Raw genomic sequence first — 12,737 nt, 5'->3', positions numbered from 1 at the left:
GTACTGGATGACAGTTGTATACCAATATTATTTTAGAAATTTTATTTTGATAGAACACACACTTTCAGTCTTTGACTGGGAAAGAAGAGAAAGGAATGACTATTTCTAGAAATTCTCTGGAATATTAACAAGGATAGAGGTCTACACAAAGGTATGCTTCTTTGAGAGAAGCATTTTATCTCAATAGTACAAACGAAAGAATAGAAGACTCATCATATCCTGTTTAGGACAAAGAACCTCCAGACTTCCTCACCATTGGATGCAAATAAAGCTTCTGAACTGAACACATTGTGATACACTGCATTAATGACCAACAAGAGTATGCCCCATGATTTTTATATGTTACTTTTTAATTTCTGCACAGGACTTTGTTATATCATGCATATCTACACTAGCTGTACCCTATCTCTTGTATCTCCTGTTGAGATCAATTAGGGAAGTTTACCACCTCATAAGACTCTTTGGCATAGATGACACATTTAGCTACAATCATTAAAGGCCAAACATTTGTGCAGTTTCTAAATCATACATACATATACCAAGGCACTTCCCCCAATTTTGGGGGGTAGCCGACATCAAACAAATGAAACAGAAAAGAGGACCTCTCCTCTCTACGTTCCTCCCAGCCTGACAAGGACTCAACCGAGTTCAGCTGGTACTGCTAGGGGTGCCACAGCCTACCCTCCGTCGTTATCCACCACAGATGAATCTTCATAACGCTGAATCCCCTACTGCTGCTACCTCCGCGATCATCCAAGGCACCAGAGGAAGCAGCAGGGCCTACCGGAACTGCGTCACAATCGCTCGCCATTCATTCCTATTTCTAGCATGCTCTCTTGCCTCTCTCACATCTATCCTCCTATCACCCAGAGCTTCCTTCACTCCATCCATCCACCCAAACCTTGGCTTTCCTCGTGTACTTCTCCCATCAACTCTTGCATTCATCACCTTCTTTAGCAGACAGCCATTTTCCATTCTCTCAACATGGCCAAACCACCTCAACACATTCATATCCACTCTAGCTGCTAATTCATATCTTACACCTGTTCTCACCCTCACTACTTCGTTCCTAACCCTATCTGCTCAAGATACACCAGCCATACTCCTTAGACATTTCATCTCAAACACATTCAATTTCTGTCTCATTCCCCACAAGTCCGATCCATACATCACAGTTAGTACAATCACTTTCTCATACAGAACTTTCTTTACATTCATGCCCAACCCTTTATTTTTTACTATCTTAACTGCCCCCAAGATTTTGCATCCTTCATTCACTCTCTGACGTACATCTGCTTCCACCCCACCATTTGCTGCAACAACAGACCCCAAGTATTTAAACTGATCCACCTCCTCAAGTAACTCTCCATTCAACCTCGCACCACCTTCCCTTCTCGTACATCTCATAACCTTACTCTTACCCACATTGACTCTCAACTTCCTTCTCTCACACACCCTTCCAAATTCTGTCACTAATCGGCCAAGCTTCTCTTCCGCGTCTGCAACCAGTACAGTATCATCCGCAAACAACTGATTTACCTCCCATTCATGGTCATTCTCGTCTACCAGTTTCAATCCTCGTCCAAGCACTCAAGCATTCACCTCTCTCACCACTCCATCAACATACAAGTTAAACAACCACGGCGACATCACACCTCCCTGTCTCAGCCCCACTCTCACTGGAAACCAATCGCTCACTTCATTTCCTATCTTAAAACATGCTTTATTACCTTTGTAGAAACTTTTCACTGCTTGCAACAACCTTCCACCAACTCCATATAACCTCATCACATTTCACGTTACTTCCCTATCAACTCTATCATACGCTTTCTCCAGATCCATAAACGCAACATACACCTCCTTACCTTCTGCTAAATATTTCTCGCAGATCTGCCTAACTGTAAAAATCTGATTCATATAACCCCTACCTCTTCTAAAACCACCCTGTACTTCTAAGATTGCATTCTCTGTTTTATCCTTAATCCTATTAATCAGTACTCTACCATACACTTTTCCCACCACACTCAACAAACTAATACCCCTTGAATTACAACACTCATGCACATCTCCCTTACCCCAGTTTCTAAATATTAAGTATAAATTAAGGGCTATGCTCTGGCTTATGTTATTTGGGAAATAATTGCAAAAGTACACTTGGAGGGTGTAGGTCTTCAATTATAAGGTCTAATTACAAACTTCATTAATCCCAGTCAGACGCAAAATTTACAGTAACTCCGTACAGAGGAAATGGATATTTGTACATTTTAGAGGCCATCTTTATGGGGGCATTTCAGCTTAGTGGTCTGATTAAACTCAATGATACTTTTATCCATAGGGGGGAAAATCTTGAATAAATTTGGTGTTTTCAAACCCTAAAGCGTATTTGACTTAAGAGCTTTCCTCCCAGCACCCTTGATCAGTTTTATCCCTTCAGGTGTGGCTGCATATATTTGTAGCCCCCTCTTGTGAGGGTTACCCTTTAGAGAGGATAACTTAAGTCTTAATTACTTAATTAAGGACTAAAGTCTTGACAAACAAAGAAATACTCCAGGCAGAGTAGTTTAAATGTGATAATGTATTTGTATTTTGGAAACTAAGCCAATTTAAGATCTATTCAGATTTGTATCTTATAAAGTATTGAAATTAATTACTAATTCAAGCACTGTATTTTATAGATAATTTCCTATATACAATATACACAGCACCAATATCTCTCATATCCATACACATTTCTTTATTTGCATAAATTTAATTCATCCCCTTTTCTCATTTTTAGATGCTACAGTTGGACAGCAAATCTCCCTGAATGTCTCACATACCATAATATGGACGATACTAGGGGCCTGAAACCTGCAGTCATTCGTTCTTTATTCTACACATACTCACCATTTTGTGCACGTGTAGCAAAAGAGGAGCCACTTTCAGGACATCCAGCAAGGCTAATTGGAGCTTTGTGTGTATCTCAGTGGGGGTCTGTAAGTATGATTCATAGCCTGATTCATAGGCTTTATTGAGTCATAATTTCATTTTTGAAAGTATTCCCATTATTTTCTTATTGATCATCATATCACATGTAGTGAAGATTCTTAGTTGTGTTAAGCTTTATGATTTTACATATTCCATGTTTTTGCTTTAGTCTTTATCGTACTGTACAAGTAGGCTCAATTATCTGACCTTGTCACATTACCTAAGTATGAATGTCCTTCACTGACTTTTTAAGGATTCAAATCTTTGAATGCTATACAGAAATTTAAACGTTTATAGCAGAACCTTTTTTTTAATTATTTATTTTTTCTTTTTTGCTATATGACCTAGAGGCAGAAGATGGTAGTGACATAACCATTTATCAGAAAAAAAATCAAAAGTTCTTGAAAATTAATAAAGATGCAACAACATTTTACCCTGGAATTTATATCTTTATGGTTTGTAAAAAAAACTATTTGTTCCAACACGGAGTACTTACCCTACTCCCGTTTTCTATGCGGGGTAACCTCTGGCGTAGTGATACACGCCCAGAGACGACCCGGGGTCAGAGAGCATGCTTGCTCAGGTCTCAATCTCCAGTAAGTTTCTGGTCGCGTCGCGGATAACATCCCGACGCTCTCTCTTACCCAGTGCGACCCTTTGTGTCCCCGACCCCCTTTGTGTCTCACGCAGTTCTCACGTGGTCCCTTTGTGCTCTTCCTTATCCTTTTCCCTCTGTGTTCCTTTGTCTCGTGGTGTCTTACTAGTGTGTTATGGAGCATCCTCGTCGTTGCCCTGGGCCTATGGCCGGTAAATCACGTGGCGCCTTCCTCTCTAAGCCTGAAGTTGACCCGCACTCCTTGTGTTCTTCGTGTAGGGGCAGTGTGTGTTCCCCTACAGCCACGTGTCCGGAGTGCGAGTCCTAGAACAAGGTGCAGTGGGTGCGCTACGGCACCAAGAAGAAGAAGACCTCTAGATGTTCACATAGGAAACCGAGCGTCTCTTCGCCTCTCGCTTCGCCCAGTGTTTCTTCGGACAGAGTCTCTCTGCCGCCTTCCCCTACCCTGTAGGGGTTGAGGTAAGTCTGTTGCGGGGAAGAGGCCTGTGGCCCTTCCCCAGGAGTCTGATTTACCTGACAGTGGGATTGTGTCTTCGATCCAGGCAAGTGGGGGGCCTGAAGGAGGGACGGGAGTGTGTTCAGGGGACGGAGCCCTGGTGAAAGCAGGGCCCGTCTCGTCGGACGATCCTATGTGGGGTAAAACTGCTGCAGCCTCTTCTCCCACCTCTTGGGCAGGTTTTTCAGGTGCGTCAGCAGCCGAGGGTGCCGCCGAGAAGGAAGACTCGCCGCCGTCAGACCCCCTCGCGTGGGCGCCTCGGAAGACGCCCTTCAGATCTCCCCTGAGGATGGAAGAGGATTTTGAGACCCGGTTCCCCAGCGAGGAGCTCCCCCACTCCCCTCCAGCGCCTTCAGCTACATTCCTGTCCGTCTTCCTGGAGCCCTCGTTGCCGACCGGACACAATGTGGACCCACCAGCAACGAGGCGCGACTCAGGCCCTTCAGTGAGGTCCTACTGGTCTTCAGGCTCCTCGGTTGAGGCCTACTCCTACTCATCGGAAGACGGAGCCCCGAGGGACCATAGGAGACGGCGAGATAGGTCCCGCAGGAGGAAGTATAGGAGAAGCGACTCGCCGGAGGAAGAATGGGTGCGGGTCGCCATCCCCCGTAGCCAACTCCTGGGGGCTTCAACAGTCCCGAGCACCTCGGGATGGCTCCCTAGGTCCCGCTCACCAGTAGGATTTGTCTCCAGCAGCAGATATGATCGACGGAGGGAGTCGTCTCTTCAGGCCCCAAGGGACAGGCATAAGTTTGCGAAGGTTCCGACTCCATCCGCCCCACGGAGAGAGTCGCCCCTTCGGTCTGGCAGACTCGTCCCGGCCTCAAAATTTACGACGAATCGTCCGGAACGCGAGAGACTCCTTCCCTCGACAGGCAAGCCCGCAGACCCCTGGTCCGCCGGAAGAAGAGGAAAATCCAGGAAGATGCCTCCTCCCCGCGCGGCTCCCCCCGTCGGAGGTCCTCCGTCACGAGCACTGGAGCGCCCGACGGAGAATGTAGAGGACGGTGTAGAAGGTTCGGCAGCGGAAGTTTCGGCCTACAGGAGGGTGATAGGCCTCATTAGGCGTCACCACAGGCTGGACGAACCCGAGCCCTCTACTGACGACGTCTGGCTCTCGAGCCTCAGCAGGCTGGTGGATTCACCTGTGCAACAGAGGCCCTCGCTAGCCCTCCCTTTGGCTAGGGATGTTAGGCTGGGTATGGCGCACGTTGACAAGATCGTGGCCAACCACGTGGAAGCTCCCAAGAGCCAGAGCTCCTCCAAACTTCTCCAGGGCCTGAAGACACAGAGCCGGTTCTACCTTCCTGAAGGACACCCCGCGGGTCCCTGTACGGTGGAGCCAGCAGTCGCCATCCTGGGACAAGGAGCGGCAGAGGAGAGGGCTACCACTGCCCCGGTTTGTTTCTCCCCTGCGGAAACGTCCATGATGGAGGAGCTGGCCAAGGACCTGGTGCACGTGTCATCATGGCTGGATTGGTGGGCCTCCACGCTGGTGGGGTTTCAATCCTCGCACAACCTCGCAATCCCGGAGAATCAGGCCTTGCTGAAGGAGCTGATTAGTTCAGGAGGTAAGATCCTGTAGTTCCTCTCCTACCAATCCATCGCGCAGGCCGCCAATTGGATACTGCGGAAGAGGGACACTGTGCTCAGCAAGCTCATCAGGAGGCTCCCTGACAGAGAAGTGAGGTCCCTGAGGAGCCTGCCACTGTGGGACAACTCAGTGTTCCTCCTGAAGGCGGTGGAGGAGACGGTAGAGAGGGTTAGGAAGCTAAAGGATGCGGAAGAACCCAGACCCCCTCCAGCGAGAAGACCTGCCCATAGAAGGACACCTTCCGACGTCTCTCTCCCTCCTCGCGCCTCACCTAGCCAGCAATCTTCGCAGCCCTCCCGTAGAGGAACGCCGGCTGTGCAGTCAGCCTTCAGGCTCTCCTATTCGGCTGCCAGAAGAGGTCGTTCAAGCCGCGTCTCTCGAAAGAGATAAGGAGAGAGGCCCCCTACTCCTGCCGAAGCCTCAGGTGGGAGGATGCCTCAAACATTCTTGGCAAGCATGGCGAGACCACGGATCAGATCTGTGGACCGTAACAGTTCTGAAAGAAGGGTACAGGTTGCCCTTCCTGGCGGACCCCCACCTTTGATACCAGATCTGCAGGCGGAATGGTTGGCACCGAAAGACCCCTTGAGAAGGACAGCCCTACAAGAAGAGGTCTCTGCAATGCTTGCGAAAGGGGCAATAGAACCAGTCAAGAACCCGGGTCCAGGGTTTTACAGCAGACTCTTCCTGATGGAGAAAGCGACAGGGGGCTGGAGACCAGTCATAGACCTCTCAGCCCTCAACAGGTTCGTGTGCAAGACCGACTTCAAGATGGACACTCCGAAGTCGGTCCTAGCGGCCTTGAGGGAGGGAGACTTCATGATGTCCATAGACCTCAAGGATGCATACTTCCAGATCCCTGTTCACCTCTCCAGCAGGAAATACCTAAGGGTAAAATGGGGTGCCCAAACGTTGCAGTTCAAGACCCTCTGCTTCGGTCTATCCACAGCCCCTCAGGTCTTCACGAGGGTCTTCGCAACAGTCTCAGCCTGGGCACACGAACATGGTATCCGCCTGATTCGGTACCTGGACGACTGGTTGTTGCTTTCAGCCTCAGGGGAAGTACTTAGGGAGCAAGGCGCAAAGCTCCTGCAGTTCTGCAATGTCCTGGGTATCATCATCAACCTGGAGAAGTCCCAACTGATACCCTCTAACAGGATGACCTACCTCGAGATGGTCCAGGACTCCCGGTTGGCGAGAGCCTTCCCTTCCGCGGAGAGACTGGACAACTTGGACCAGATCCTATGGCCCTTCCTTTCGGACCAGCCTAGGAGAGCCAAGGACTGACAGAGACTGATAGGCCACCTTTTGTCATTAGAGAAGCTAGTCCAACAGGGGAGACTCAAACTCAGGGGAGTACAATGGAACCTGAAGGAGACCTGGAACCAGAGAAACTCTCCGCACAAGGTGGTCCCGATGTCCCCGGGGACGAAGGAAGTCCTTGAGCGGTGACACGACAGATCGAACACCCTCAAGGGGATGCCCTTCGCTGCCGACCCTCCGGAGATGCTCCTGTTCACGGACGCATCCAAGGAGGGTTGGGGTGCTCATCTCCTCGACAGCACAGCAAGAGGAAGATGGTTAGCTGAAGAGAAGAACCTGCACATAAACGTGCTAGAAATGATGGCAGTGCGAAGAGCGTGCCTAGAGTTCGTTCATCGGCTCCGGGGAAACACCGTGGCACTGATGTGCGACAACGCCACGGTGATGGCCTACATAAAGAAGCAAGGAGTACTGAAATCAAAGGAGCTGTGCGACCTCACGTTGGAATTTCTGAAATGGGTCGAAATGGAGCAGATCAAGATCTCGGCCAGATTCATCCCAGGGAAGAGAAACGTCCTGGCCGACGGCCTCAGCAGAATGGGTCAAGTGGTAGGGTCCGAGTGGTCCTTGCACTCGGAAGTGGCCAAGACTCTCATTCAGAAGTGGGGCTCGCCAGTGATAGACCTCTTCGCCACGAGACTGAACGCACAGCTCCCCGTGATTTGTTCTCCTGTGCCAGATCCGGGGGCGGCGTTCGAGGACGCCTCCCAACACCCTTGGGACAACCTCGACGTTTACGCCTTCCCTCCCTTTGGAATGCTCAGGCAAGTCCTCAACAGGGTGAGACGAGCGGACAACCTGTGGATGACTTTGGTAGCGCCCTGGTGGCCGGAGAGAGAGTGGTTCGCGGATCTAAAGGAACTGGCGCGCCTTCCATCTTGGCCCCTTCCGGACAGACCAGACCTTCTCCGTCAACCGCACTTTCAAAGGTTCCACGAAAACCCTCGGTCCCTCTGCCTTCACGCGAGGAGGTTATCGAGCGTCTCTTGAGGAAGGAAAGGTATTCGGCGAAGACAGCAACAAGGATGTCAAGGTATCTGAGACGTTCGTCAGCCGCAGTATACCAGGCAAAATGGGCTACCTTCACGAAGTGGTACGTCTTGAAGAGCATCAAGCCGTTGCAGGTCTCCATCCCGGAGATAGCTGACTTCCTAGTCTATCTCAGGGACGAGGAGAACATGTCCATCCCAGCCATTAAAGGAGTCCGGGCTGCCCTGGGACAAGTCTTCCTCCTGAAGGGCATCAACCTGGGTACCTCCAGACACATCTCGATGCTCATCAAGAGCTTCGAGCAATCGTGCCCCCCTCAGGCCGTTAGGGTGCCCCAGTGGGACGTGGCTAGAGTCCTGAAGATGCTGTCAGAACCTCCCTTCGAACTCCTAAAGGACATCTTGGACAGAGAGCTCACCCTCAAGACAGTTTCTCTGTTAGCGATGGCATCAGCAAAACGGGTAGGGGAGATTCATGGACTGTCGTACGAGGTGTCACACTCGAAGGGTTGGCGTAAAGCTACCTTCAGGTTCGTACCATCCTTTGTGGCCAAGACCCAGAATCCAGCAGTCTGGGACCCCAAGTTTGAAGGATTCTCGGTGCTGGCAATCCCTCGTTCGGACAACCCGAGGGACTTGCTTCTGTGCCCTGTCAGTGTGGTACGGAAGTACTTAGAGAGGACAGCCAGACATCGACCCGAAATCAAGAGTCTGTTCGTCTCCTCATGATTAGTAAAGAAGCCAATCTCCAAGAATACGATCTCCTTCTGGCTACGGCAGGTGATCATGAGAGCCTACAGTAGTGCAAAGGTTCCTCTTCCGGGGAAGCCTAGACCCCAACGACATCAGAGGGCTTAGTACTTCGTTGGCCTTTGAGAAGAACATGGCAGTCGGCCAAATCCTGAGGGCAGGTACATGGGCTAGTCAGTCAACCTTCACAGCTCATTACTTGAAGGAGTGTTCGAGGAGATCCCTGAACGGATTCTCTCTCGGTCCCGTCATTTCCGCGCTTCAAAAGATTTAAAGGTGTAGCCCCAGGGAAAACCACGGGCAGTAAGTCCAAGAGAGACAGGTTCCTTCCTTACCCCCTCTTTTCCCCTATTACCTTCCCTGAAATGACCCTAAAATCCTTTTGACTGCCATGGGATACATTGTCAGTGAATGAATATGTCTTCAAGGATTTTACAGAGGTGAGTTACTTAGACACTAAGATAGTTTTTTGGGTAGTTTTCCCTATTTCTCGTGTTTTCTCTTGGGGGTCAGCAGAACCTAGCCTCCTATCTAGGTTCCCCTTTTTTCTCCTCATCACGGTCTCTGGGTCCTGTGGGTCACACTCCCTCCTCCTGAGGTATAAGTCTCCTAAGAAAGTAGTTCGAGGTAAGTACTCCGTGTTGGAACAAATCACAAATTTTAAGTAATTTGTAGTTTTCCTAACAGTACCTACCTCGAACTACTTTCGGGTTATGGCCCGCCCATCCTACCCAGAGTGTCTTACAGGACTTAGTAGAAACCTATCTGTCAAAAACTTACTGGAGATCGAGACCTGAGCAAGCATGCTCTCTGACCCCGGGTCGTCTCTGGGCGCGTATCACTCTGCCAGAGGTTACCCCACATAGAAAACGGGAGTAGGGAAACTACACAAAATTCTGGTCGGTTGGGAGGAGATCCCAGATACTCCTAAGAAAGTAGTTCGAGGTAAGTACTGTTAGGAAAAATATAAATTAGTTAAAATTTGTGATATTAATAGTAAAGCAACCAAACCACAATATTCTTTTTGTGGTGTAACTGTGGATAATAGGAATGCTTGGTTAGTATTCCAAAGGATTAAAAGATATATAGTACAATATAGGGGATTTGAGTACTCCTGTTTTGGCAAAATGGGAATAAGGGAGTGTTGATATAAAAATCTATAATTCCTGTGCTTTTTTCCTGATAATTTATATGGTCATATATTTTTTTATATTATATATTTGTAAAGAAGTTAGGAGTTTTCTAATTATGAATACAAACTCTTTTTGAAAAACTTGATAATGGATTAAAAGTATATACACACAACTATGCCAGATTTTAGTCATCTGAATGAAATTACCTTTGAATAAAGTTTTCAACTAAATACTATGCTTTCTGTTGTAAGATGAGATAATATTAATTTTTTAAGAATTTATGAAGAGGAATACTGAGTAAATTTCGTTGAACCCCTCTCAGTCGCTGTTGTTAATGCCACCGCTCAACCTTGTGCATGGACTTTATACAGAAGGGTATAGTTCTCTCCACCACAATGGTTTGATTTTGAGGTGTCCATCTCCTAGAAGAGCTGCTTACCATAACTAAAGAGTCTCTTCTACCCCCACCAAGAGGAAGGGGATTTGTCTATGTTTGTGAGGAGTTTCTAACAGTTTTTGCACTCTCCCGGGACCTTTGGTCCCATGGGTGGGAAATGACTCACGTTCTCAAGGCTCTTAAGTGTACCTGTTTGAGCCTTTGTGAAGGTTGTCAGTCAGGGTTCTGACTCTCTAGACTGTCTTTTGCTAGCCTTGTCATCGACAATGAGATTAGGCACGTTGCACAGCCTCTCTGACAGTCTCCCACGTTGGGGTTGAAGGAGCTCCCTTAGTTTTGTGTTATGCTACATGGCTGAACTCGGACCTCGCCCAACACGTCCCGAGGCTCGAGACCTTCTCCGTCTACTCTCTCCATGAGGTGTCGGATTGCATCAAGAGGAGATACTTTGTGTCCTGCGAGAGGGCTGCGTTGCTATCTGAAGATGACCAGAGTCCTCAGATCCAAGTGTTAACAACACTTTCCGTACTGGTAGGAGCAAGAAAGAGATGTCAAGGAACAATATCTCTCAGACTTCGTGAGACAATCTGTAATGCTTACGCCTCGAATGCCGAGAGGTTTTAGGTACCTGTAAGGAATGTGGCTCATGAAGTCTGGGGTTAGGCCCCCTTTTGCCTTAAATAGGAATCTTTCAGTTGGCCAGGTGTTGAAGGATGGGATTTTTATACACCAGACAGCTTTCATGGCCTTTAATGCACAGGATTAAATCCACATGATTATATCTTCAAGTCCCTTGATACCTTTGAGCTTGGTCTTGTGGTTGCTGCTCAAGTAGTTATATAGCAAACCCAGCTCCCATGCAGTACAGTAAGCATCTACTATGCATTTCTGGCAAACAATAGTGTGTTTTTCTTTAATATTTCCCATTCTAATTACTTGATGAGAATGGTACTTTGACACAGCACTCTATAGACCTCCCCCTAATTTTTCATACTATAATGCATTTTCAAATCCTGTTAATTAAGGTGTTTACTCTTGTAATGATAAAGTGTAAGTCAAGTGAATCAGGCAAGTAAGTAAAGCCATTCGAAAACCTATACTGCCCTGTCCCTCCCCTCTCCTATCCCCCTTTTTCTTGACCCTCCTATCCCACCAGTAACCCCAATTCCTAGTCTCTGTGTTGCTTACTCTACCTTTTCTGTAACCTGTTATATTTGTCAATAACTGTTGGAATGAATATGTTGGATTCTTATAATTCTTATTAGTATTTCATGATATTGTTGTATTACAGCAGGGTGTATAAGGAGTTTATAGTCTTTATCCTATTTATCAGACTTGAATCTGCAATGAGGGCCTCTTAAATCCTTTGAAGTTTCGTGCGACATATGGCTACGACTTGGAAAGATAACCAAAATTCAATCTCATAATACAGCTTAAGACCCATCATACAATTACAAGAGATTCAGATATCTAAAGCCAAGCTTTATTCCTTTTTAAGGGCAGGTTCATCAAGTTGGATAAATAGGCTAAAGACTATAAACTCTTTATACACCTGGACAAAATACAGCAATATCATGAAATGCTAATAAGAATTATAACAAGAATCCTACATATCAATTCTATCATTTATTAACAAATATAACAGGTTACATAAAAGGTAGAGTAAGTGACACCAGAGAGACTAGGAATTGGGGTAACTGTAGGGTTAGGAGGAGGGTCAAGAAAGAGGGAGGAAGGAGAGGGGAGGGACGGGGGATTGTAGGTATTCGAATGACTTTACTTACCCCATTCACTTGGCTTAAGCTTTATTATTACAAGAGTAAACACCTTAATTAACAGGATTTGAAAATGCATTATAGTATCAAAAATTAGGGGGAGGTCTATAGAGTGTCGTGTCAAAGTACCATTGTGATTAGTAATTATTATGGGAGATATTAAAGAAAAACACAATATTTTGCCAGAAATGCAGAGTAGTCTATGATAATGTTTAGATGCAAGTCTGGAATGAAAGTAGAATGACTGGCTCTCCTCCTCCATTCTTTCTAGCCCTCTCTTGGGGACGAAGCAGTCGAAGCATTACTCACTGGCTGGTAAACTGCACTTCTGAGTGCCATTCTTTAGAATCTAGAGAAGTATCTCCCCCAACCTACCTAGACTAAGGGGAGGCTAGTGGAATACATACCAACCCTTTGATCATCATATGCCAAGTATTTTTTCCAGACTGCTATATCCTTTGGGGGAAAGGAATTCCTTCTTTGATCACATACCCAATTTTCTTGTACAGGTCAGCCCCTGTCAGCTTATTCATCCCCATGGCAGACAGACAGGAGGTTGCTGGAGTCATCTCTTCGACTCGCGTATGGGACCAGGTAGATTGACATTACCAGGGAAGAAAAAGAACCAACCAGTTCAGTTGTAGAGGGAACTTCCAACCCACCAATCAGTGAATCTCCCTATTTAAAGGACAAAAAG

General features: G+C 47.2%; 1 protein-coding gene across 1 annotated transcript in view; it reads left to right on the top strand.

Annotated features, from left to right (window-relative positions):
- The window catches only part of fsd (fates-shifted), a 407,209-nt gene that overhangs the window by 283,970 nt on the left and 110,502 nt on the right, over positions 1-12,737 (top strand). The window contains exon 4 of the mRNA XM_068391723.1: positions 2,777-2,975. Coding sequence (XP_068247824.1) covers positions 2,777-2,975 — 199 coding nt within the window. The remainder of the gene's footprint in view (positions 1-2,776; positions 2,976-12,737) is intronic.

This window comes from Palaemon carinicauda, chromosome 18 (genome assembly GCF_036898095.1).
Source record: "Palaemon carinicauda isolate YSFRI2023 chromosome 18, ASM3689809v2, whole genome shotgun sequence".
Classification (NCBI taxonomy): domain Eukaryota; kingdom Metazoa; phylum Arthropoda; class Malacostraca; order Decapoda; family Palaemonidae; genus Palaemon; species Palaemon carinicauda.
Note: the sequence above shows the minus strand (reverse complement) of the source record. Positions and strands in the feature narration are given on the sequence as shown.